The sequence below is a fragment of the Peromyscus maniculatus genome, chromosome 7 (genome assembly GCF_049852395.1).
Source record: "Peromyscus maniculatus bairdii isolate BWxNUB_F1_BW_parent chromosome 7, HU_Pman_BW_mat_3.1, whole genome shotgun sequence".
Lineage (NCBI taxonomy): Eukaryota > Metazoa > Chordata > Mammalia > Rodentia > Cricetidae > Peromyscus > Peromyscus maniculatus.
Genome location: NC_134858.1, coordinates 60,192,630 through 60,220,455, shown reverse-complemented (window position 1 = coordinate 60,220,455; position 27,826 = coordinate 60,192,630). Strand labels below are relative to the sequence as shown.

Sequence of the window (27,826 nt, the reverse complement as noted above, 5' to 3'; positions counted from 1 at the left end):
GTATCTGTCTCTGTAAGTCCTTTTCAATTCCTGTGTTGATTTTATTGTTGCTATTTCTAAGTGTATCTTTTGTTCTTGTTACATTTTCTAGGGTTTATTACTGGCTTATTCAGAAACTATTTGTTTGTGGATGTTTCCTACTTAAGTTCATATATTGCTTTTTTTTTTTTTTTTTTAGTTGTTTTTTTTAGTATTTCCAGGAAGGGTTTAGCTTGAGATTATCATTTACACAAATACATACATATGCCTCATTTATTTCTTCTGTTAACTGGAACTTTTTAAATTTAACATAGGTGCTACTGAACATCTTTATTGTTCCTTTGTTAAGGAAAATACTGTTATGATATTTAGTGTTTGAATGGCATGTGTATGTGTGTACACACAGAAGCCGGAGAGGGCATCAGTGGCCTCCTCTATCTCTCTTTGATGCAACTCTGAGGCAAGGTAGCCAGACCTAGGCTAGAGGCCAGCACATACACCCAGCACTCTTCCTGTATCCACCACTAGTCACAAACCTTTGTAAGAAAACCCCAAAACTCAGGTCCTCAAGTGCTCGTAACTTCTGAGTCCTACCATGAAGGGTTTTGGTTTGCTTGCTTGGTTGTTTTGTTTTTAGGCAGGATCTCACTATGTAGTTTTAGCTGGTCTAGAACTCATGTAGACCAGACTGGCTTGGAACTCACAGAGATCCACCTGCTTCTGCTTCCCGAGTGCTAGAATTAAAAGCATGTGCCATCATGCCCAACCCCACTATTAGTTTAGAACTTAATTACATTAATGATGTCTTTACAATATTCCTCTTTTGCTGAATTTCTTTATTAGAAACAGATTGGGGGTTTTGGGAATATAATTCAGTTGGTAAAATACTTACCTACCATGAAGCCCATGGTTTTATCCCAAGCACTCCATAAACTGGAGATGGTGACATGTGCCTATGCTCCAGTAGTCAGAAGGTGAAAACAGGAGGATCAGAAATCCATCATCTTGGGCTCCATAAAAAGTGTAAGACCATCGGGGCGGTGGTGGCGCACGCCTTTAATCCCAGCACTTGGGAGGCAGAGGCAGGCGGATCTCTGTGAGTTCGAGGCCAGCCTGGGCTACCAAGTGAGTTCCAGGAAAGGCGCAAAGCTACACAGAGAAACCCTGTCTCAAAAAACATTTAAAAAAAAAAAAAAAGAAAAGTGTAAGACCATTCTGGGATACATGAGGCCCTGTCTAATAACAAAAGCAAGCAGAGAAGAGGAGGCAAAAAGGAGGCAGAAGTTTGTCTTTTCAAAGAAAATAAACTCCACACAGTCCCTAAAGAAGAAAAGCATATTGTAACTTCTTGTTCTACTCTATGGCTTTTTACTTTATTTAGCATTTATTAAACTCTTCCTGTGGATGGAGGAATCATTTGGACACCACTGTAATGGGGACAGAAGGACTAGATGTTTTGATTATGGAGAAAATATCTTATGAACTTAAGCAGTTTACAGACTTTGGGGGAAATACAGACAAAATTAACAAAGTGAGATGATGTATATAAAGAGCTGGCCCTTGTGGGGGCAGCAGAAGCACTGTCTCCTTAGCCACTGTTATTTTGGAGGATCTTTGTGTGTGATGTCTCCTTGTGACATTGGGACAAGTGGGATTTCGTTCCTGGCATTCTTGCAGCTTTTGTTTTCTTCTCTGGTTACATGTTTCAACTAGAGCACACATACCTTTTTGCTGAACTTGAATTTTTTTTTAACTTGATCTCATCATAAATGCTAATAGAAAGCCCTGGGGTATTTCCAAGTTTGAACATTGAAGCTGTCAGTCCAGAATCTCATTGTTGATTAGTATCTCTCAAGTTTCTGTTTGACCTGAAACATTAAGCAATTAAGGAGTGATGATGAACAGGGCTTGGGTTTCCTCCTAAAAGACACTTATCACTTCTATATTAGATTAGTAAGTTACATGCTTTAAAATGTAGGGACATTGTAAAGTTACTTGTTTTTTCATTAAAACACAATGAAATGTACTAATAAGTAAATTTGCTGTTTTCTACTTCATTTTTTTTTCCCAGAAAATATGCAGCATGTGAACACAGATAGATTTCTGAACTTCACAGGAAATGTAACCCTTCAGAGGGTTCTGTAGGATGTGTGCTCTTGTTGCTAAGAGGCAGATACATATTTAAAAATGTAAAACTAAGGCTGGGAAAAGAGCTCAGTGGTGGAGTGCCTTCTTAACATGTGTGAGGCCCTTGCTTCAGTTCCTAACACTGCAGGATGGATAGATGGGTGGGTGGGTGGGGTGGATGGGTGGATGGTTGGTGGGATGGGTGGATGGATGTTTGGAGGGGATGGGTGCGTGGGTGGGATGGATAGATGGTGGATGGATTAGAATGTTTGTGGGGCTAGGCTAAGAGGTTCTAATAAACTCTGGTGTGCAGAAGCAAGAATTAGTGGAACGGCACGGTCCTTGCTCACTGCCTCCTGGAGTCCTTGCCCTTTCTTCTTGGTTTCTACTGCCTAAGCCATCCAAGCAGTTACATGATCATAAGCATATTATATAATCTGTGCCTCACTCAGTTTCATCAGCCTTTCAAGATACAGCCGTACCTGTTTCCCCCTATAGGCTTCAGGCAGACAGAATTGAAATAAGGTCTGTAGTATGTATTAGGAATGCCTTGAAAACTCTGTTTTCTCAATTCTTTTCATATGTCTTGATCTTCTTGATCCCAGTACAAAACAGAAAAAGATCCTTCTCATTCTGACCTTTCTCTTTTGTCCCTTCAAGTCTTCCTCTTTCCCAATCACGTACCCTTCACTCAGCTTGGCTTGCTACCTGTTTCTTCTCAGGAGGTCCCTGTGGGCATTGGGTATCCTGCTCATCTTCAAGCAGCGCTTCTTGGGGCAGCCTTTACTGATGTACCCGCAAGATGTGCGCCTGGCCTGAGTCAAGTGTCTTCAGGATCTAGTGTTACCCCAGGCATAGTGAGATACTAAATAAGTAGACTAGAAACCCATCTCATTGGTAATGTTTAATAGCTACTATTTTAGAATATGTTACCTACTAAATACAGTTTATGATACCTTCAACATCTTAACAGCCTTGGTTCATACTTAGCCTTTATAGTATTCTTCTGTGAAGAACCTTAAATCTGTTAACTTCAGACATTCAGTGCTGTAGGTAGATGGAAGGTCTCAGCTTAATGCTTGCATGCTACAAGTTAGGGCAGTTTCTTTACCTCTTTACTTCAGTTTGTTCTCTCTCTCTCTCTCTCTCTCTCTCTCTCTCTCTCTCTCTCTCTCTCACATACACACACACACACACACACACACACACACACACACACACACGATAGGTTTTTAACCACCTCAGCAATGTATCAATCAGGCATCATCAAAACACCTAAGACAGTGCTTGACACACAGCAGACGCTGCAAGAAGCGTTAGGGTTTGTTTTTTTTTTTTTCCCTGTCACTGTGGGGTTAAATAGATGTGCTGTTTACTTAAATATGTCATTCGTTTTCTACATCTTTTTTTTTCCAGACCTATTCCATGGCAGTATATCTTGTAAAACAGTTGTCCTCAACAGTTCTTCTTCAGAGGTTACGAGCAAAGGGAATAAGGAATCCGGATCATTCTAGAGCTTTAAGTACGTATGATAAACTTACTTCATATATGCAGCTAAACTATCTTGTTAAGGTTAGAGTAGTGTTTTTCTCAACTCAGATTTTAGTGTTTCTTTTTTCTTTTTTGTTTTCTTTTTTAACTAGAACCTATTGTAGAGAATAAAAACTCCAAGAACCTAGTATTGTGGCTTGTAAATTAAGATCCAAAGGTAGTTTTAATGTCTTTGTCATGAAGCTATATTTGATGATCTGTGTTTTACAGATCTTAATATTTACTTTGTAAAGTTACTTCCTGAGTGCAATGTTTTATTACAACTTTATAAAACCAGTGTTTAAGAAATTTTAGGAGTTGGAAAGGAAATCTTGGCATGAATTTCAAGAACATTATTTTTGTTCTCAAGAATATTTTAGGGCTGGAGAGATGGCTAAGAGGTTAAGAGCACTGGCTGCTTTTAGAGGTCCTGAGTTCAATTCCCAGAAACCACAAGGTGGCTCACAACCATCTGTAGTGAGTTCTGGTGCCCTCTTCTGGCCCTCGGGCATACATGCAGGCAGAACACTGTATATGTAATAAATAAATCATTTTTTTGTTTTTAAAAAAGACTATCTTAGATCCAGGAGAAATACACACAGTTACATGAGGCTGTCTGCTTGCTTTCCCAAAATAAAAGAAGTCAGTGGGATGGTAGAAGGAAGTGTGTGACCTTGGACACATTTCTGAATTTCTTGTCTACTTACGATAGGTTTTTAACGTGTGATTTTTAAAAAATATTTTTTGAAAATTTTATCCATGCATACAGTGACGTGCGCGCGCGCGCACACACACACACACACACACACACACACACACATACAGCTTCCCCTTGGATGTTTTGTCTTGATATATTAAAACTGAAATTAAGTAAGATATGAAAAATGGACTTGTGTCTCAAGTCTTGAGCATCATTAGCTTTTCTAGAGAGTCTAAGTTCTTAATTCTCCTTTCAGGAGCTGTGGGTTCTTTGTAGGAGAATTAAAAGTAGGGTTCGGTGCTTAGGAAGCAGCACATTACGTACAAAATGTGACAGCTATCCTTGACTGTGTAGCTTAGGTTGGCTTCAAACCTGTGGTCCTCCTGCTTCAGTGCTGGGATCATAGGCATGGGCCACCACACCCTGCACTTGGAGCTCTTAAAATGAGTTAACAATAGCAGCCCATTCTGGGATTTGTCGTTAGCGTTCTGGTGGGAAGAAGTAAGATGCTAAGGCCAGCTTCATTGCAGCTCCCCTGGAGCACAGCTTGTATCCTTTCTCTACCCTGTTTCTGTAGCAGAATGACAGATCCCAGAAGCCCTGATGAGCTGAGCACCTGCAGTAGTTCACTCGAGATTCTTTTCCCTGTACTAAAAGGATCCTTTTGGAAATGCAAATAGCTGGGCATGGTGGTACACACCTACAGCCCCAGCTACTCAGCAGGCTGAGGCAGGAGGATCATTTAAATGGAGAGTCAGCAGAGGAACTAAAATGAAAGCACTGTTTGTGCATCTAGGGGAATGGAGTTAGAGACAAGAAAATAGTGGAGATCCTGACAGAGAAGAGAGGATAGATATCTACTTGGAAGTAATGTATAAGAGAAGAAGCATTTTTCCTTTTTTACAGCCTAGCTGCAGTCATTCCTGGCTGACTTCTTGCCTTGCATTGATAGATTTCAGCTAGTCAGAAAGCATTATGGAATTGTGTGGTAAACAGTGGTGGAAAAGACAGAGATACCATGGAAGAAGGAAGGTGAAGCTTTTGGATTTAACAACAAAGTGGGCTCTTGCACAGGCCTTCATTTCTTCTGCACTTGCAGCTAGAGTGCCACCTAAAGGTCATGTCAGGGGGCGTGGGTTGGCATTTCTAGGAACCCCATCCAGCTGCTGTTAAGCAACAAAACTGCTCAATTCCAAAGCCAGTTCCTTTGCATCTTTATGCCCTACTAGTCTGAGTGAGTTTTAGGGCAGTCCTGTTTTATCTTACTTGTTGGCCAAGTGAACAAATGGAACAGTAATTGGATTTTACCAGTAAGAAATATATTGCAGTTAACTAAAGGCATTCACCTCCATGTTACCTATGAAGAAATAACTTTCCCCAAAAGTTATGTCATTAAAATATTTTATATCTTATAAAATATGCTTATATTTATAAAAATAAATTGTTTAAGTTACGAGAAATGTACTTCTCAGGATTTTTTGTTTTTTTGTTTTTCGAGGCAAAGTTTCTCTGTGTAACAGTCCTTGCTGTCATGGAACTTGATCAGTAGACGAAGCTGGCCTTGAACTCACAGAGATCTGCCTGCCTCTGCCTCCCAAGTGCTAGGATTAAAGGCAGCTTCCACCACCGCCAGGCTTTCTTGGAATTTTTGAAGCATGAACTTGCTTACAATTGCACTGATTATAATTGATTCTTAACCTTGTAAGGAAGGTCTGCTGACAGTTGTATTAGTCAAGTCCATGCATGATCATGGTCTTGGAATAAGGTTGATAGAATTTAAAATTTAGACTTTTCATTGAGAAAATGCATTCTGTGGGCTGGAGAGATGGTTCAGCCAGTCAAGACTAGGCTCACAACCAAAACATCAAGATAAGATGAAGTGAGTTCTGTATTTTCATTTAAGAAATTAAATGCAGAGTCTGCTGTGTTCTAGGAACAGCAGAGCACAGCATTACACAAGACCTCACCTTCTCTGTGTCTCCCGAAAGTTTACAGTCTGATGGGAAAGACAGACCAAGTCATTATTAGTAAGTTACAGTTGTGACATGTGCCTTGAGGAAGGAAGGCAGGGAACTCTGAAGGACAGCTTGGGGCATTCAGTTCCTCTGTCTGTGATGCCCCAGGATTGGAAGGGAGTGTGCCCAGTGAAAAGACCAGGGAAACTACAATATTGAAAAGGTTGAGACTAGCTGGGGTGGGATGGGGGCACTGTGTGAATTCATAGGTGCTATAAAGGTAGGTGGTAGAAAGCCATAAAAGAATTCTTAACCAGAGGAATGACATGGTCAGTTTTGAACCATCTGATCATCAGCTGGGGGATGAGCAAGGGGGGAAGTCTGATGCCCTGGAGCCAGTTAGGGACCTTTCACTTAAAAAACCAAAAGAAGGGGCTGGAGAGATGGCTCAGTGGTTAAGAGCACCGACTGCTCTTCCAGAGGTCCTGAGTTCAATTCCCAGCAACCACATGGTGGCTCACAACCATCTGTAATGAGATCTGGTGCCCTCTTCTGGCCAGCAGGAACACATGCAGGCAGAATACTGTATACATAATAAATAAATATATCTTTTTTAAAAAAAAAAAGAAGTTTGTGTGAGTGAGTGAGAGAGAGAGAGTGAGCGTGTGTGTGCAGGTGTGTGGGTGTGTGTAGGGTGGAAGCCAGAGGACAACGTTGGAGTCCTTTCTTCCACCTTTGCATATGCTCCAGGGGTCAGTTTGTGCAGCATGCCCCTTAACTCACTGAATACCACACTGGCCTGCATTCTTAAGCACATTAATTCTATTCCACATTAATGCTATTTCTGAACTGGCAAATGAAATTTTCAAGAGGAGATTGTGAAGGAGCTGACTGTACTTTTAGACCTGTGGTGTTTGAGGTGGCAGTGCTCAGAAAGAGCGGTACATACCTGACACCCCACTGGACCTTCACTCACATTGCTAGTTCCTCTGGTCTCCTCAGGTGTTCTGACAGCTCTCCTGTTAAGTCTTCTTCATATCTTAACTCTGTGTCTAGCTGGGTAGTGATAGCACACGCCTTTAATCCCAGCACTTGGAAGGCAGAGGCAGCTATCTCTTGAGTTGCAGGCCAGCCAGGGCTAGACAGTGAAACCTTGTCTCAAAAACAAAAACAAACAAAACACAACCACTCTGCTGCCTCTTTGTCCTATTTCTCTCAACAAAGGCGGTCTGCATTGCTCTGTGTACCTCCTCTGTGCCGCTCACATAGTCTGAGCCTCCAGTTCCCCTGAATGTGCTCAGGCAGTGACTGAAGTGGTGCTCTCACTGCTCTGTCCAACCTCTTGGATGCTTTCCTGCATTGGATACCAACCTCTTCTCCTTGAAATTGTCCCCTCCCTCTTCTGACCTCAACCCCTTCCTTCAGGGGACTGAGAAAGAAACATCCTAATGCTGGGCATAGTGGCCCTTAATCTCAGCATGGGGAGGGAGAGGGAGACTGGAAGTTAAGAGGCCAGACAGGACTATGTAGTGAGATCCTGGGGGTGCGGGTGGGAGTATATTGTAAATGTTCCCTGGAATTCCATGCTTGTTCTGCTTTTCACGTCCACCGTTACTGCTTAAACTAGTCCTAACTCCCAAATACAAATCTTCATTCAATTCTCTTCTCCAATTTGAGATTGCATAAGCTGACTGCCTTCTCCTAAACATTGCTCTACTTCATCAGAAGCAAGAATTTGAAGTTTATCCAGCTTTGTCAACTGCCAACTAACCCTTTCTCAAATCTGTCTTCTGCCATTGCCCTCGTTCAAACCCTTACATCTTGTCTTTATCTTTAGAAGCTTTGTCCTAAATGATGTATTCCACCCTTTCTTGGCTTTTCTTGTCTCTTCCCTGGTAGCTGCCTATATTATTGACACACATCTGATCTTAGCATTCTCTTTGATCCCCTGAACTCCTGACACCAGTGGAATGAAATCTCCAGCTTCATTTGTGTGACACACAACATGGATATGACGTTCTTAGTACTTCCCCAGATCTCTCTTTTACTCTTCCCATACTTTACTTCGTAAAGACCCATCATATACTCTCCATCTCTTCCCCCACCGAGAGTTCTCTATGCTTCCAGCTGCTTCTACTGCCTCACTCCAATGGTCCTTTGTTTCCCAGCACCTCCAGAGTCTCTTGGCTCCTATCATCTGGAGAGGACCCCACTGAGCATCTTCTCCTGCTGGCTCTCATATCATTCTTCTTGGAGTTCTCAGTGCCCCACACAGTCCCTTGACACATAGTATACTGACATTTTGTTGAGTTACTCTATCTCTAAAAACAAAACAAACATGGATTCAATAGCAAGATGACATTTACACCTGACTAGTTCTAACTTTAGTCATAAAGTGCTCTTACCCCTGCAACTCATAGTAACACAAGAAAACCACCTCTAGAGAACCTCCTACAGATCACAGGGCATTAGTTATTAACAGGGTGCAAAGGTTTGCTTTTCCTGCCTCCGAGGTATCCAACTGTTCCAGCAGCGTTGCTTTAAAGGGATATTTTCCCCTCATTTCATTTCTTTGGCTTTTTGTCAAAAACTGATTGACCATAGGTATGTGAATCTATTTCTGGACTCTTCCATTGGCCACATTCTCAGTTATTGTGGCCTCTTAGCAAGCCTTGAAATCAAGAGTCTCCCCCCTTTTTCTTTTTCTGTTATTTTGATTATTATAAGTCCCTTATGGAAAATGGTATTCCAGGAAGTTGACTGAGCTTTGGAAAGTTAATCTATAATTCACTTTTTAATTACTACCTCTCTAGATGCAAAAGAGACAGTTGGCTAAATTTAACATCTATTCCTGATAAAACTCTCAGCAAAATATTAATGAAACAAGATGGAAACTGCCTCAATGTTACAAACATTTACAAAAAAACTTGAGTTAATATCCTAGTTAATGGTAAAAACTTGAATCTTCTAAGACTATGAATAAAGTTGTTGAGTGTTGGTGTCTACTGGTTGCTCTGAGGTCCTAGCCAGCACAACAAGGAAAGGAAACATAAAGATTAGAGGGTCAGAAATAATTATCTTTATTTGCAGATTATTTACACAGAAAAAAAGACCCAAAAAATCTCTAAAGAAGCTGCTAGAATAAATACATGAGTTGGAGAATTCATGATCAATACATCTAACTGAATTGTATTTATTATTAATGCATAATTGGAAAATGTTGAAATTCAGACAGTTATACATCCTTAGAGACATGTGTCATAAAAGATGTGCAAGGTGTAGATGCTGGAAACTATGAGAAACCCAGCTGGAGACTTGAGTTAGACGGAGAGAGAGACTGTGTTAGAGCAGAAGACAGCATGACTACATGCCAGTTTCCTAGTTCATCATCAAGAGATGCAGTCCAGTCAAGAACCTAGTCAGATCTTTGAAAGTATCTTCAACAGGGCAGGGCTGGGCATCCAGCTCCACCAGAGAGCACTCGCTTGCTTAGCAGGCACAAGACCCTGGGTTCAGTCCCTAATTGTGGGATATGCTTTATTACTAACACATTTACATTAAGAATATAGTCAAGTTAGTAGTTTTCTGCACAGTTTAAAAAGAGTCACAGACTTTTTACCCATGTTCAGAATAGCTCAGTTGGTAACAGTGTTTTCTGTTTCTCGGGAGATGAGTTCCATTTTGTCACTCCTTCTAACTACAGCCTCCTAGAAGATTATTCCACTGCCTTTGTAAGACTGGTTGTGTCAGCATCTGCCGTGGTGCTTAGTAAATGAGATTTCTATAACACATGCTGGTGCTGCACGTACTTGTTCACACGGCCCTCTTTCTGATACTGCAGTACAGCAATCAGCTAGCCATTCTCCTTCAGGAGCTGCCGGATGGTCTCCCTATTGACCATGGCCTTGCCACACATCCTGTGGATGCAAAGATGACCAATATATTGTGGAATAGATTAGAACCCTCAATCTGGAGCAGCTGAGCTGCTCATAGCTGACGCAGAGCCTACATTACCTCACTTTTTACAAAATGTATTTTAAGACTAGGATTGGGTCTGTTCTAGCAAAGGTGATTTCTGCCTGTTTGCTGCTTGTAATAGAGATCTGCAAGTATGACTTCAGAAAATCTATCTCCGAGAGAAGGAACATGCAAATCATTTTAAGTAACAACTACTAGCATTTATTAAATATAATATTAGGTATTTTAAGACATTTTTCCTAGGGTTAAACTCATTTAATCCAATGCTGTGAGATAACTGTTATTCTCATTTACTAGATTATGGGAAAAGTTACCAAAGTGACTTGACAAAATGTCAAAATTCTGACTTACTGGCCCAATGTCATATATCCTGTGGGACCTCCTCTGTTTGTTACCTTTCTAAGTACTGACCACTGAGTTTTGATTTGAAGGCTGTTGCTACATTCAAGTGCAAGTTTACACAAAGCTCAGACAGTCACTATTACCATTAAAGTGTAGGAGGGTGCAGCTGGACCGATTGGTAAAGGCATGCAGAGTAGACAATCTTACTCGGGGTCCTTTAGAGCACGTGAGAAGCAGGAGGATAAAAAAAAAGAAAGACTGGTGAGAAGAACTAATAGAGGACGTGGCTTGCATGTTTGTAGAGGCTGAGAGGTCCCAGTGTGCCATCTGCAAACTAGAAAAGCAGGGAAGGAAGCCCGGCTGAGCTGAGGTCCAGAGTTATCAATGAGATAACCCCCAGCTAGGGCTGATGGTGGCTGGATAGCTCTGGGGTGCTAGTGTGAACACTAAAATCCGAAGGCTAATTCCAGTGTTCTTCTGTTCTGTCCTGCCCACTTCCTAGCTCCCTTCACAGTTAAGTGGAGAGTCCCACTGACACTGAGGGCAGCTCTTACCGTACCTAGTTCATGGACTCCCATGCCAGTCTCTTCTGGCTCCCTTGGGAACACATTTGAATTCTATTTTCATGTTTATTTTCTGTGGCCGATATTTGTTGTCCCTGGGGATTAGAGAGTTAGGATTTGTTACTGTTAATTGGAATTTTTGTTTTGTAACAGAGTCTCATACTGTAGCCCAGGCTATCCTGGAATTCACTGTGTAGACCAGGCTGGCCTGGAACTCACAGCAATCCTTCTGGGATTACAAAGTCACTTTGCCCTACTAATTAAGTTAGTTATCTTTCAAATTATTTTATAAGAAAGGATTAGCTAAGGTTGGGTGAATAGTGACAAACACATAAATTCCTAATTTATATTTGGTATTAGTTAGTATAGTGTCTTGATGGCCCTATTTTTCAAACTGAAATCCAGAGGTTTTGTGGCTTAAGGGATATGAAAGTCGGACTTCAAAAACTTTGGATTTGTAGTCTACAAAATACCTTCTTAGTATGGCATCAGAATCTCTGTTGAGCTTTTTAAACCATTGATTCATATCCCTCTTCCCTAGTCTAATGTAGTGGTCGGTTAATAAATTAGAACGCTCCAGGTGTAATTCAGATGTACTTCTATGTGGAGATTCCTAATGTAAAAAAATACTTTAGTAGACTGTCCAAAACTTGGGCCATCTTAAAATTCCAAACTGTGTGTGTGTGATCACGTGCTTCATCAAGGCTGGCTTCTTAGTTCTGTTAGTGGCAGTCAGTACTCAGACATTTGCTTGTCAGTTTGTCCTTCCTCCACTCCATTTTCTTCACTGTGTCATCAGTGTTGTCACGATTACTGCACAGAAGCCCTGAAATTGTGGTTGGTTGTGCTCACAACCACTCCACCACAGGCCCCTATTTCTAAGACTTTCGGAATATATTCTCTGGTCATTTCCTGACTCGGTGTTTTCTGTTGTTGGCTGCTGTCTTCGGAGGTTAACTGCTGCCCAGGGTTTACACTTGGTCTCTCAGTGTTGTGCTGCTGTGAAGAGACACCATGACCATGTCAGTGCTTACAAAAGGAAGCATTTAATTAGGGCTTGCTGACAGCTTCAAAGGCTTATCCATTATCATCATGGCAGGGAGCATGAAGGCAAGCAGGCACCAGCTGGAGCGGTAGGGAGAACTACATCCTGACCCGCAGGCCAGGAGAGAATGGGCTTGGCTTGGGCTTTTGAAACCTCAAAGCCCACCCCCATTGACACACTTCCCTCAACAAGACCACACCTCCTGATCCTTTTCAAATAGTGCCACTCCCTGGTGACTAAGCATTCAACTGTATGAACCTGTCGGGGCTGTTCTCACTCAAAACCCCACATGTGGGACAGATAGAGAATCTTTTCTAGTAAACTGGAGGACAGTAAAAGAAGAGCCATGAAAAGTACAATTATTGCTGGCTCCTTTTTAAAAGTTGTAAGAAGTTTGAACTGAAAAGACTTAAGAAGTTATCTGGTGTACCTTCCAGATTTACTGACAGTAACATTTAGCTGAAAGAGGCAGATTGACTTGCTAAAGATTCACAGTGAGTTAATGGGTAGACGGCAGGATTCAGCTTTGTGGTAAAGAAAATAGTTGGACCTTTTCTTTTCATAACATGTTTATCATTGATCTTTATTACTCCCCCCCTCTTTTGTTGTTGTTTTTTGAGACAGGGTTTCTCTGTGCAGCTTTAGAGCCTGTTATGGGACTTACTCTGCAGACCAGGCTGGCCTGGAACTCACAGAGATTCATCTGCCTCTGCCTCCCAAGTGCTGGGATTAAAGACGTGAGCCACCACCGCCCGACTTTATTACTTTCCTTTAAGAGAATACAGATTATTCATAATTTTAAAGAAAATCACTGGTGTCTTAGAATAATAACTAAAAGGGGCCACCCATCCCTGAACATGTAAGCTGCTGTTGAGCGTTTCTATGGACCATCATGCAGGGCCAGTGCTCTGCAGGAGCTTCAGCTAGGCTGCGGAGTGAGGCTCTTCTTCCCTTGCTTCCTCTGAAGGATATAAGCTGTGTGACTGCTCTTAGCGTTCCTTCGGTTGATTAGAAGAGAATTGAGTAGATTATTTTTGACTTATTTAGCTTTTAGATTTTAAGCTCCTTTTTAAATATGTTATATTGGTAATATCTTTAATAAACTTATTCTGTTTGTTTTCTCTTCAATACATTTCAGTTAAAGAGAAATTAACTGCAGATCCAGACAGTGAAATAGCCACCACCAGCCTGCGGGTTTCCCTGCTGTGTCCAGTAAGTGTTTGCTAATGCTTGTCTTGAGGGTAGTATATATACTTCTTCTTTCTACTGAACATGAGAAATTCTGCTTACTTCAAGAATCTACCCACTCTACACTTTATCAAAATGGAGAGACACTGAGGAGTAGGACTGTGAGCTGAATAATTCTGAAGTGTGCTTCTCTAATGGTGTAGATCATCTAAGTACTGCCTCAGTAAATAACTGCACAGCTGTTTTTCAGGTTCCAGTTAAAAGAGCGGAGTAAGGAGTGCTGTAGACTGTTCACACACACACACACACACACACACACACACACACACACACACACACACACACACACACGAGAGCACTAGGCCTAGTGACCCATGCCTATAATCTCAGAACTTGGGGTGAGGTGAGGTGCTGAGTCAGATGGATTACCATGAGTTCAAGGCCAGCTGAACTACCCCCGTCTCAATTTTTAAAAAAAGAAAGAGGAGAAAATCCTGTTGTGCCTGACTGCATTCCTTATGCCTATAGAATTAACTTAAGAGTACTTATAAACCAGAAAGGGAAGTTTAAGAAACAGTCGTTTGAATGAAACAAATATCAAGTCATAAGATTTTACCAAATTATTAAACCTATAAGCAAAAAAATAGTGTTGTTGAAGTTCATTTCATACCTAATTTATTGGGCCCATCAGCATTAGGGATGGCAATTGAATATTGCCTTCATATGAAAGAAGGTGAAAATTAGTAATAAATTACTGCCATTTTGATTACCTCTTGTTCTATAATCAAATGAACTATTTAAATGTATGAAGAATGAAAGGATATATGTGTTTCCTGATTTGCCTGGATTGTTCAGAAAGGCGCTATCATAGTGAAAGCTTTCAGCATTGAGACCCCACTAACTGGTAGGTAGTTCTTGTGTTCTTAAAGGAGTAAAAGGTTTCTTAGCCTTGTATTGCTTACTAAGCCTTGACTTGAATATAAAGTCATTGGTGAATGATTAGTTTTCAGTTCTGTCCTTTCCGTGTTTCCTAAAGCTGGGATCCGTACTCTTGACACACTTTCATGGCCATAGAAGAAACACAACAGGAGCCACTAAGACCTGTTGCCATGGCTCTGTCAGCTGCTCTACGGAGGGCTTTCCTTCTGAATCTTCTTTATAGCCCGTCTCCTTAAGAAAAGTTTTGTTAGTTAGGCTGTTTTGTTTTTCAAGACAGGATTTCTCTGTGTAGCTCTGGCTGTCCTGGAACTCACTTTGTAGACCAGGACAAACTCAGAGATCTGCCTGCCTCTGCCTCCTGAGTGTGCCATCACTGCCCAGCTAGGTTATTATTATTAAAAGTTCTTTAATAACCAGATAAATGTTATAACAGCCTAAACATAGGCTGTAAAGGAACCTAGGGTTGGGGGCTGGAGAGATGACTCAGTGGTTAAGAGCACTGACTGCTCTTCCAGAGGTCCTGAGTTCAATTCCCAGCAATCACATGGTGGCTCACAACCGCCTGTAATGAGATCTGGTGCCCTCTTCTGGCCTGCAGTCATACATGCTGTATACATAATAAATAAATAAATTAAAAAAAAAAAAGGAACCTAAGGTTGTTGTTGTTTATAAATTGATAAATATACATGTGGAAATAGTTGGAGAATAAAAGGACAATCGATTTTTTTTTAAGAAGCACAAAGTTGGCTCAAGACCAGGAAGGTAGAAGATAAGACAGAGGGGGAAAAAAAACTTAAAAATAAGCAAAATATTTTAAAATGTCATATTTCATTCTTTTTCTCCAAATCCCAACTTAACTGCTTCATTTCTTGCTACTTCATTTCATTGTAAAACCCCAGTGGACAGGTTATGATAAATTTAGAAACATACAGAAGCTTCATTTCCCACTCAGATCACTAGAGGAGTCTTGTTTCTTGGCATTCCCAACCTAAAAGTGTTTACAGCTGCGCTAATATGTAGTATTTATAATGTTGAGCAGTCACACGAAATGTGTTCATATAAAGAAGCAGCCCAAGGTATACGGTGGCAGTTTTATTTATGGAATGAATTTTGCATTCTATGCTTCAGGTGCTTTCCCATGTTACTAGAAATATTGATCACATTTTGCTTCTTACACTTCTTGATTTAGTGAGCCAGCTTCTAATTTTTATTCCAAGTCCCCCTGTGCTCCTCTCTCATTAGTTCCAACAGTTTTAGCAATTCATTGTAAATTAGCATCTGCTTTCAAAATTCAGATTATAAAAAAAAACTACTATAAATAATATATAATTACAATAAGTCATGACTTCCTATCTGGCTAAAGGGATAACTTCCTACAGTTACTGGAACATCAAGGCCATATATTTTAGGTATGTTTTTGCTCAAAAATAAAATACAGTTGTGATAACTCATCTTTATATCACATTTATGGAATCATAAAAAGAGATTTGTTCTTTGAAATATGTAAATATGCCATCTTAGTGTGCATTTCTATTTCCCTTTTGTAATATGCAGAGCTCAGAATAAATGAGTTTCTGTTATTTGTGTGCCATTTAGCTAAAGGCAACAAAAATAATTAAAATGTCTTTGCTCTTTGAGGATTGTCAGTTCTAATTTATTAAGAACAGAAATGGAAATGTTGAGAAGTCAGATATGAGCTGTGCCACGGATCTATCCAAATGCAGATATTTTAGAGTTTATAGAAGAAAAAATAAACTAGAAATTTATTTTATGAGTATTTATTAGTATGAAAAACTTAGGAAATGTTTTTTCCTTATATCAATCATCCTTTGTATTTATAAGAAAAAGTCCACGTTGTCATGAACATTGTAGGGTCCTGCTGGTGGACACTGGCTTAGACTTAGGTTTTTCTCGTGCAGCATCATGAGCTGTACACACCGTGAGTAAAGTCAGCCTCACTAGAAAACATCCGGGGCTTGTTTATGTGTGTCTGTGAATGACGCAAACATCCGTTTGTCCCACAAAGGAAGAGAACTTTAAAATCAAGACTAAACTGCTCAGCGCTCACCCTTTCCGACACCAACTTGTAGCATGAATCTTAAAAGTTCTTATTAATAAAATCAAACCCGGAACCAAGTATTGGGGTGAACACTGGAAGATCAGAGAGACAGAACAAGCCACAGCTAACCTCACCTGGCCAACTTCTCAGCTGATCTTGTTTCCTCAGACTGGAAGCCTCTGTGTCCTCATATCCGAATGGCTCTCAGCTGAACTGTGCTGCTCAAAACCTAAAAGCTTAACCAGCCAAAAGCTTAACCAGCCAAATGCTTCTAGTTCCTGGTCCTCACGCCTTATGTATCTTTCTGCCTTCTACCATCACTCCCTGGGATTAAAGGCTCGATTTCTGGGATTAAAGGTGTGAGTCACCATGCTTGGCTGTATCCTTGAACACATGGATTTCTGCCTAGCTCTGCCTCCCAAGTGCTGGGATTAAAGGCGTGTGCTACCCGTGCCTGTCCTCTATGTTTAATATTGTGGCTGTTCTGTCTTTGACCCCAGATAAGTTTATTAGGGTGCACAATATTTCGGGGAACACAATACCACCACACCAACTTAGAGATAATCGATGCGTGTTTGTCTGATAGACACTTAAATCTTTAGTGACTGATTTTAAAAATCAGAGACAGGAGGATTTTTTACACAAGAGTTATTTTATAATTCTTTGAGGTGGCATTTGTAGTATAAATACTAAAAGGCTATACCTTTGAGCATGAACTTCTGCTTTCTTATGCTATTTATGACTCTCATTCCTGTACTGTTTCCCTATCAGTTTGCATTCAGACTGTAGGTCACCTTGTCGGTGACGCTCACCACAAAGGCATGGGATCTTTTTTTTGCCTATATGCACCAAGGGCTAACTAAACAGCTTCATGACACCTTTTACTGAACTTGTATTCAGTTCTTATGATTTGATTTCCATAAGCACATAAGAAAAGGCCAAAGAACACAGTAGTTCTGGCAACAGAAATCTATTGCCTGTTTGCCATTAGCTAAGTCCAGCAAGCTTTTCCAAGTTATGATCTAGTTGATGGTGCCAAATTAAATTTTCATCTTTTTGTTTTTATATACATTTAGTGGGAGGGCCATTTGGTTTTTGAAACTGAGAATCATATTGCCCAGACGGGCCTCAGACTCGCTATTCTGTCCAAGGATGATCTTGAAGAGTTTCTAGTGTTTAAGTGTTGGGATTCCAGCCGCACATCTGAGTCACACACAACACAGGAACTCAGAACTTCCTGCATGTGAGGCAGATGTTCTACGGACTATACCTCAGTCCCAATTCAGTTTTTATCTTAAATTAGACCTTAACTGTGAAATGCAGATTCCTATGGTTGCTTAATATTAAGTGAAGAAACCATAGGCTGAAAGTCCTATGGGAGCTCAGTGCCAGCACACTAAGCTCCCAGCTGCAGAGCTATTAGGCTCCTCCTGATGCTTCATGGAGACAGTGAGTAAGATAGGAAGAAGGATGATTTCAAAATGCAAGCACCAGGCCATAGAATTTACACTTTGAAAGAGGTAGTTTTCGAAGGCTTTCCTTTCACATGCCTTTATTCCTCTAATCCCCAGCTGTCAGTCACATCTTTCAGACATAAGGAGTTTCTCTTAGGACTGCTAGTGTGTACAGCTGACAGTTTATCAGTATATACAAGACTATCATTCCACAGTATAGCAGGTACTTTTCCAAAGCTGGGGACAAGGACATGAGTCTGACCTATTTCCCATAGGAGATACACAAACAAATAGTATAATCTTACTTAGGTAAGGCTAGAGCTGGGACACAAGAGATGAGCATGCTTATTTTACTCTGGATCTCTCCTCTCCCTGCTTTGGATATAATAAAGGGAGATTCCTCCTGTTTTAAGCTGATCATGTGTCCAGTGTCCTTTTTAAATTCTTCATCACTGCATCCGGTGGAAATAAGGAGGAAATGGTGCTACTTTCCAGATAGAAAAGGAGGCCCAGAGAGGTTAAGTGTCTGCCCAAGAAGTACAGTAAATCATTGGTACCAGAACAATAATTTAGGGCCCTGTGACAGTTGGTTTCCTCAGTAGACCAGGAAATTTCACATTTCCCTAAAATTTTTGTAAGCCAAGAACTTTTTTTCTCTTTTAACTCACAAACATACAGAAAGTCTTTTTCCATGAACTTAGAAAGTAATGTCATTGCTGGGCGGTGGTGGCGCACGCCTTTAGTCCCAGCACTCGGGAGGCAGAGCCAGGCGGATCTCTGTGAGTTCGAGGCCAGCCTGGTCTACCAAGTGAGTTCCAGGAAAAGGCGCAAAGCTACACAGAGAAACCCTGTCTCGAAAAGAAAAAAAAAAAAAAAAGAAAGTAATGTCATTTATATAAAGTGAGGAGCTTACATGCTCTGTGGCCATTATAGACTTTGGGAACCTATAGTAGTCATGATACAGCATTCCTTGTGCAGGTCCCCAGGCAAGGGTTCTACCTTGGGCCCAAACAAGCAGCTTAGGACAAAGAAGATGTTTATATGTGGGATAGAGTCAGTCTGTGTCAACTCAACAATTAAAATGAGGCAAGAAAAATATCCTGAATTGTCTAGTCATGCTTGAAACCCAGGGATGCTGACTGTGATTATAGAGGAATACAGAGTGCACACCACCTGCCTTCTGTTCCAAGCTACCCCCAGCCATTATGCCTCACACTGGAGGAAATGGGTGATTTTGGCTTCATCTTGTGAACTAGAGGTCATTCAGAGATGAAGATAGAGTCCATACTGATCTCTGTGACTAGCCATAGTTCATTCTTTTTATGAATGTTTAATTAGATGTTTCTTAACTTTTTTCAGATCAAAGACTGATTTAATAATGTGAGAGTGTGAGAGGGATGGGAATATAACTCAGGGGTAGAGTGCTTGGCTAGCATACACAAGGCCCCAGGTTCAATTCCCAACGTCACACACACACACACACACACACACACACACACACACACACACACACACACACACACACACACTGTAGAGGTAGTAAATGCCTTGTGGTAGACTAAATAGTCACTGTTTTGATATTCAGAGATATACTGTAGTGTTTAACCTGCAGGCAGGTTTCTCAAAATAATGTGTTTTATGTTCTTCTGTGGTATTAAAACACAAACAGTGCAGATGCAGCATATTTTTTATATTAAAACTTGAAATATTGAAATTAAAATGTAAGTATAACACTTTCCCATTTCCCTTTCTTCTAATCCCTCTCAGGTACCCACTCCCTTGCTCCCTCTTAAAATCATGGCCTCTTTTTCTTCAAGTGTTATTATTACATACATTTGTATTTGTACACATATGTATTCCTAAGTATGTAAATACAGCCTGCTCAGTCCATATGATGGACTGCTACTTGTATGTATGTAATTTCAGGGCTGGCCATTGGGTATCTGATAACCAGTTAGGTTATCCCTGGGAAGACTGCTCCTCCTGCTCTCAGCCTTGCTGAGTTGCCTCTGTATAGTTCTTTGTCTAGGGGTGGGGCCCGGTGAGATTCCCCTGTACCATCTTAGCATCTCTGTTGGTGTGATCCTTGTTCAGGTCCTGTTCAGGCAACCATGTTGTTCGGTTTTGTGGGTAAGAAGCTTCCCTGTCATTTCTAGGAAACAGTGTCAGCGGATTTCATGCTTCTCTGACTAATGTCTTCCTGCCCCTCTTCCATGATGTTCACTGTGCCTTAGGTGCAGGGGTTGTGCACACAACAAGCTTTAAATTATAATACATGTACATTGTATTTCAGGAAATCATTAGCAGAACCTAAGTTTGAATAGCAGATACTAACATTGACCTTCCCCTTCTTTGAAAGCTCGGGAAAATGCGGCTGACAATTCCATGTCGGGCACTTACCTGTTCCCACCTTCAGTGTTTTGATGCAACTCTTTATATTCAAATGAATGAGAAAAAACCAACGTGGGTTTGTCCTGTCTGTGATAAGAAGGCTCCGTATGAACACCTTATTATTGATGGGTATGTATGTTTCCATTTCTCCTTGTGTTTTAAAATGACCCTGTTAGCCCAGTTTGTCACCATCAGGTTTGAGATAAAACCTAGAGGGACATTTTTCAAAGTAGGATTTTCATTATTCTAGAAATCAGTGAGTAATTAACATTGTAAATACTTTCCATCTTTCAGGGTTGTTTTTAAACATTTATTGGTGGCATAGTGTGCACATGGGAGTTAGAGGACAACATTGGAGAATTGGTTCTTGCCTTCTACCATGTGTGTTTTGGGGGTCAAACTTGGCAGCAGGAACCTTCCACTGAGCCATCTCGGTGTCTCCCCAACCCTTTAAAAATTTTTTAACATTGAATTTTATTTATGTCGTGTGTGTTCATCTTGTTTTGAAAACAAGTGCGGGCTGGAGAGATGGCTCAACAGTTAAGAGCACTGGCTGCTCTTCCAGAGGTCCTGAGTTCAATTCCCAGCAATCACATGGTGGCTCACAACCACCTATAATGAGATCTGGTGCCCTCTTCTGGTGTGCAGGGACACATGCAGGCAGAACACTGTGTATATAATAAATAAATCTTTAAAAAAACACAAGTGCTTTTTCCTTTTCCTTTTCCTTCAGTACCTTCTGTTTACCATCTTAAGCACCACTAGTTCTAAACAGGGTATGCATATACTTTTGAGTACATCTAAGACCTACAGAATGCATTGGAGAAAGCATGGTTATTAGGAGGTTCTGGTAAACTCGAATTCATCCAAAATAAATAGATAAATAGATAATAAATAAATGAGAGCTTTTGGAGCTAAAGAGATGGCTCAGCAGTTAAGAGCCTATATTGCTTTTATAGTTCTCCCAGGTTCAGTTCCCAGACCAGGGGATCTGATGCCCTTTTCCATACTCCATGTGCACGCACACACACACACACACACACACACACACACACACACACACACACACACACACAGTTTAAACAATTTATAAATAATAAGGTCTCTTTTAAAAGTTGGACTTTTTAGTAGAAGGTAGCCAGTTTCTAGAGACTAGCTCTGCTTCTGTCCTGTCCATCAAGCCCTGTTCTCCACTCTCAGGGCTCCTGGAAAAGGGCAGCCAGCTGATAGTATCTCCCTTTGTTCTGCTGCTTGGGTTTCTATCCTTGCCTCGTGTTTCTTCTCTCTGTCTTTACCCTTGCCTCACAGTGCTCCACGGCTCTCCTTAAAATCCATCTGTCTGTGGTGTTTGAACCTCTGGCCATGAGGTTTGAACCTCATGGCCTCTGTCACTTCTGTCGGCTTCTGTTTGCCTTTTTCCACTGAACAAGAAACAAGGAAATGAACTGTGAAAAAGGAAAATGCCTACTAATATTTCTAATATTTTTCAGTAAAACACTCAAACAAGACAGTTTATTTATAGTATATGAGAAGGCATATGAGCCTGAAGGGAATAATACAAGCAATTGAATGTATTTATCAATAGACTTACAACCCAGAACTTTAAAGATGTCAGTCTTGGGAAAATATGAGTAGATAGCATTGTTTCCTGTTGGATTTTTCAGAAATGAAATGATAACTAACAAATTTAAATTAATAGTAATATTTTATCAGTTCTGTATAGTATATATCTTAGTTCTTTCCTTGTAATAAAATCTCTTCTCTCTTTCTCTCTCTGAAAAATAGAAAAAACAGGAAATAAAAGGCATTTTTGATATAACTTCCGGTTTTATTTTTATATAAATTCTAATTATATACTATTAATAACCTTGAGTCTTTGGTTTTATTTAACATTATAACCGGATAATTTGGCCACAGTGAACTTTATGCATTCCCTATAAATATTCTTTTAGTGCCAATGTATTATTTTATTTGGACTTAACTGTTGGTTGTATGGTTTTGTTTTGTTTTGTTTTGTTTTTGTTTTGTTTTTATTTTGTTTTTTTTTGTTTTTTTGTTTTTTTGTTTTTTTGAGACAGAGTTTCTCAAAGTAGCCCTGGCTGTCCTGGAACTCACTCTGTAGACCAGGCTGGCCTTGAACTCGTAGAGAACTGCCTGCCTCTAACTCCTGATTTAAAGCATACACCACCTCCACCCGGGTAGTTGTTACGTTTTTATATGTATGACTTTAGTTTATAAAATAAGACCTTATGAGCAATTTACAAGTGTATAGTATAAAGAAGAAAACTGAACACATAAACAACCACTACCCGGAGATAACTAGTGTGTGCTTTTATTCACACAGAGAATCTTGTTTTGAGATACCTTTTTTTTTTTCTTAACCATCTCAGTTTTTGTGAACTGAGATGTATTTGTATATTTAAAAATCTTAGGGCCACTGAGATGGCTCAGTGAGTAAAGGTGCTTGCTGCCGAGGCTGACAATCAGAGTTCAATCCCCAGGACTCACATGGTGGAAGTAGAGAACCAACTCCTACAAGTTGCCTTCAGACCTCCAAACATGCACTGTGGCAGCTACCTACCCATATAACACACACTAAAATATAAAGAGATTTTTAATTGTCTTTTTTTTCAAAGTTACAAAACATTTTATATGAATGTTCCACAATTTGAGTAACTATTTTCCCTATTTAGCATTAGGTTTTGAGAACAAATGTAATTTATCTGTTCTTTCTTTTCCTCCATTTACTATTTGTATAAAAACATAGAAAATTCTAAGTATTTTAAGAGTCAGATTTCTCATTTCTCTTCATTTAAAACTGCTATAATAAGGACAGATTGTTTGTCTAGGTTGTTTATGGAAATCCTAAAGTACTGTACAGACTGTGATGAGATACAGTTTAAAGAGGATGGCTCCTGGGCTCCGATGAGATCAAAAAAGGAAGTGCAGGAAGTTACTGCCTCGTACAACGGAGTCGACGGTGAGTAGCTGTCCACCAGTACAGTAGTCGCCACTGTGATGTACCATGGTCTTCACACTTTGGAACGTTCTGAACAGTACAAACAGCTCAATAATTGTTAGGTGATTGATTACATGTCCACAAATAGTGAGATTCCTTTTAAATCAACTTTGTTTGCCAGCCTTAAGATTTTTATGTTGCTAGCTTTCAGGGTAGTCTAAAGTCACTTTTCAAGTTATGGTTTTTGAAGCACTACCCTTTTAAAGGGTTTATAGTTTTGGTGCACAGTATTGAATGTTAGTTTTTTGTTTTTTTTCCTTCTCTCTTTTTTTCTTTTTCTTTCGTTTGCTTTCTTTTTTTGGACAGGGTCTCACTATGTAGCCCTATATGGCCTGGAGCTCACAGAGATCCACTTGCCTCTGATTCCTGAGTGCTGAGACCAAAAGTGTGTGCCATCACACCCAGCTCCTTTTTTCTTAAATATGTGGATAGGCTTGACTTTCAGTGTTTTGCTAGGAGGAGACAATGAAACTTTTTTTTAAATATCTTAGTATTTCCTAGGTATTTTGGATGCTGTATAGATAAACATATCTATACAGTCCTGCTCTAAAATACTTTTATTCTAAAGTAGACATAAAAGATACTTTTTTTTTTAAAGGTCTCTTCATGTATATAGCTCTGGCTGTCCTGGAACTCACTATGTAGACCAGGCTGGCCTTGAACGCACAGAGATCCGCCTGGCTCTGCCTCTAGAGTGCTGCAATTAAAGGCTTGTGCCACCACACCCAGCCAGCCATAAGATACATTTTGATTATTCTATTTGAAAATTGTTTTTCAAAATAGTTCATTAACAATAAGAAGTGGCAGTTTTAAACTTAGTAGAACAGAGCCACTGTTACTTCTCAGTTCTAGCTACAGTAGTGTTGCTCCTCTAAACTGATATGCTCATCTCCAGGGACCCTGAGAAAAGAGGAGAGTTGACACAGGTCTTATGCTTTAATCATTCCCACACAGGATGCTTGAGCTCCACATTGGAGCATCAGGTGACTTCACACAACCAATCCTCAAATAAAAACAAGAAAGTCGAAGTGATTGACCTAACCATAGACAGTTCATCAGATGAAGAAGAGGAAGAACCCTCTGCCAAGAGGACCTGTCCTTCCCTGTCTCCTACATCACCACTAAATAATAAAGGGTGAGTACTGCTAGAACTTTTCCAAAATCTCTGTTGTGAAAGCTTGTTTGGTAAGTAAGGTAAAGGCTGCCAGATAAACCACTATGCTTGAGTGCAGAATGTAGATTGACTTTTCCCAGGGATGCAGCATTCTTGAGGAATTAGAGTACTACACTACAAGAGTTTGGATATAAGATTCATCATATCAAGAGATGCTTCTGGGCCTAGAGAGATGCATCAGCGATTAAGGATACTTGGTGCTCTTGCAGAGGACCTAAATTCAGTTCCCAGCATCCACATGATGGCTCACAACTGCCTGTAACTTGAGCTCCAAGGGATCTGATGCTGCCTTCTGGCCTCCAGGAGTGCACATGCACACACACAATTTTTTTTAAAAGATGGTTCTAGTGTGTACAGTAGTTTTGATACACATCAGAATCATCAAGAGTTTTGCTTACATTTAACCATTCTTTTTTGTTTTGTTTTTAATAAAGACTCATTTGTTTTGTGTCTGTGTCGGGAGGTCAGAAAACAACCTTCAGGAACTGGTTCTTTCCTTCCACCATGTGGGTCCCAGATCAAACTTAGATCGATAGACTTAGTAGCAAGTGCCTTTACTTGCTGAGCAATTTCACTAGCCCTCATTGAACCAATTTTTGATTAATATTGTAAATAGAATTACTCTTGGACCAGGTGTGGTGGTGCACACCTTTAATCCCAGTACGTGGGAGGCAGAGGCAGGTGGATCTCTGAGTTCCAGGCCAGCCTGGTCTATAGAATAGGGACTCCCCCACCCCCATGCTCTTTCCCTGTGTCCTCTCCTCTTCGTTTGTGGTGTGGCTTTCCTTCCAGTATCTTTTTGCAGTCTTTATCCTGGTGCCTGGTGACAGCCACCTTGCTAGAGCGAGTGCCACATGACAGACAGTTGAACCACTAGTCTTTCCCACACTGGGTTTGTTCAATGTAGACAATACATTTCCTTTTGTGAACTCAGACTGCTCTGCCGACCCTCATGGTGTCCTTGAACAACCCAGACTTCCTCACCCTTTGGGGGCGGGGTGGGGTGGGGTGGGGGTGGACAGAAGAGTGCAATCTCAGCTCTTGGGAAAGAGGGCAAGACTGATCTTCCTCTGAATCTGAGGAGGTGATTGAAGTGCCTTTCATAGTTGCTACCCAGGTCAGAAGCCACAAAGGGATTAGACTTCATTTTGGCATGCATATAGGGTTTAGAACACTGGCTAAAAACTGGAACCTACTCGCTATCAAGTTAACTCTGAGCACTTACAGTAGAAAGTTGAGTGCACCTGACCATTGAAGCTGGCTATAGACGTGTGTGAGCTGCCAGGCAAGATCTGTGATGACTTGGCTTGCCTTCACAGTAGCCCTGTTCTTGTTGCCTTTGTTTCCCAGGAGCCTCCCATCATGTTGTAACTTGGAGCTGGAGATTGTAGCACACATTTATAATCCCATCACTCATAAGGCTGGCAATAGTGGCAATAGAATTGCCACAAGTTTGAGGCCAGCCTGAACTAGATGACATCATATAAAAAAAATCAGTTGTCATAACAATTTTAATGTAGTAAGTGTTCTGAGGAACTTAGAGGCCAGAGGATATGCTTAGATGATACATAAATCCTATGACACATGAGGGACCAAAAAAAAAAAAAAAAATGACCTTGGATCTGTATATCTGCAGGAGGTCCTAGAACCAACCCCTCTCCCCCCACAGATATCTGAAGAAAACTGTATTGTCAAATTTTTGTGCCGTAATTGCAAAATTAAAAGACACTTTCTTTTTTTTGGAGCTGGGGACTGAATCCAAGGCCTTGTGCTTGCTAGGCAAGCACTCTACCACTGAGCTAAATCCCAAACCCCAAGACACTTTCTAAAACGAGTATATAATACTTTAGGGTTAATTGTATGGCTGTTTTCTACTCTTCAGAATAGTCATATGTGAACTCTACAGTAGTTTTACTATCTGAGTATATTTTTTTCATCAGGAAAACTTTGGAGTCTTTAGAAATCTAGTATTTCTTCTTTGTATATTTACAGTTCCTCCCAAAATAGCTCTGTTTATTATGTTTGGAAAATTACATTAGTTGCATTAACTACTTCCCTGAATTTTTGCCCATGATGAATTGTGCCTAGATATAGCTTTGCAAATGCTACACCTTTATCTCTGACTGTGTAGATAAAACCTGGATGTCTCTAGCATCTTTAAAAGAATGACGACTATGCCGCACTGTGAGTGTCACAGCAGCACCCAGCTGCCAGCTAGAGCAGTACTGTCCCTGCTGTTGTGCACTGTAATGTGGAAGTGCACTGGAAAGCAGTCACAGAATTGAAAGACGATATGGCGGCCATCCCATAGCCAGGCGATAAGGACTGCAGCATCTTGCCAAGTGTTCCATTCACCCAGAAGTTCCACACTGTGTGGTAGACTGGGATGTTTGTAAAGACTAGCAGTCAACTGCTTTTTCCTGTTGCAATCTTCTGAGCATAGACAAAGAACATAGCTAAGGAACATGGCGTTCTCTGTAGGTGTAAGAGGTTTACATTTTCATTGGATGGAACACTTCTGTGCAGCACCTGAACGTGTCTTATACTTACTGTCCCACTCACAAAAGTGTAATGCATACTCATAATTAGGATTCTGTTCCAGGAACTCTAATCTTGGTATGAAGTACTCTGTACCATTTAAATTATACCCCTACCTGCAAGTACTTCATGTAGGGTATTAGAGGCAAAAGCTCGGGCTGGGGATGTGGTTCATTGGATAAAGTACTTGCTGTGCAAGCATGATGACCTGATTTTAGATCCCCAGATCCCATGTAAGCCTGCTGCAGTAGTGTGCATGTCTAATTCCAACACTACTGCATCAAGAAGGGACTCAGGAGAAGCCCTGTCTGGCCTAGCATATCATGAGCAATGAGGGGACAGGCAAGGACCAATACATCAGGTTGTTCTCTGCCCTCCATGTGTGTGCTGTAGCACCTGTGCGCTTACACTAGCATACAAACACTCGTGCACATGCAGAGTAAAAGACGTCTCTATTCCTCTGTTTCTGTTAATTGATTTTCCTCTGTGCCTGTTAGCCTTAAACGATTGGGATCATGTGTAATGATGCATAAGCCTTCCTAGGACTATCATAACTATTTTTTTTTCAAAGTCAGTTCTTTATTCCTTCTTTCCCCCCCCCCACCCCCCCTCCCCCCCTCCCCCACATACCCAGGGTTTCTCTGTAGCACTGACCAGCCTGGAACTCTCTGTAGACCAGGCTGGCCTCAGACTCAGAAATCCACCTGCCTCTGCCTCCCAAGTGCTGGGATTGAAGGCGTGCACTAGCACTGCTGGGCTTTCCTCCTTATTTCTTACAGGAGATAAGGAGAAAGCTTTGGCCTCTAGCTGATGAAGCGTGTCAGTGCTTTTCTGGAGTTCCTGTG

At 40.7% G+C, this 27,826-nt stretch overlaps 1 protein-coding gene across 8 annotated transcripts in view; it reads left to right on the top strand.

Annotated features, from left to right (window-relative positions):
• The window catches only part of Pias1 (protein inhibitor of activated STAT 1), a 107,321-nt gene that overhangs the window by 70,271 nt on the left and 9,224 nt on the right, over nt 1-27,826 (top strand). For all 8 annotated transcript variants that reach the window (XM_006971449.4, XM_076576446.1, XM_042281077.2 and 5 more), the window contains 5 exons: nt 3,523-3,628; nt 13,358-13,431; nt 20,219-20,379; nt 23,100-23,230; nt 24,224-24,404. In XM_006971449.4, coding sequence (XP_006971511.1) covers nt 3,523-3,628; nt 13,358-13,431; nt 20,219-20,379; nt 23,100-23,230; nt 24,224-24,404 — 653 coding nt within the window. The remainder of the gene's footprint in view (nt 1-3,522; nt 3,629-13,357; nt 13,432-20,218; nt 20,380-23,099; nt 23,231-24,223; nt 24,405-27,826) is intronic.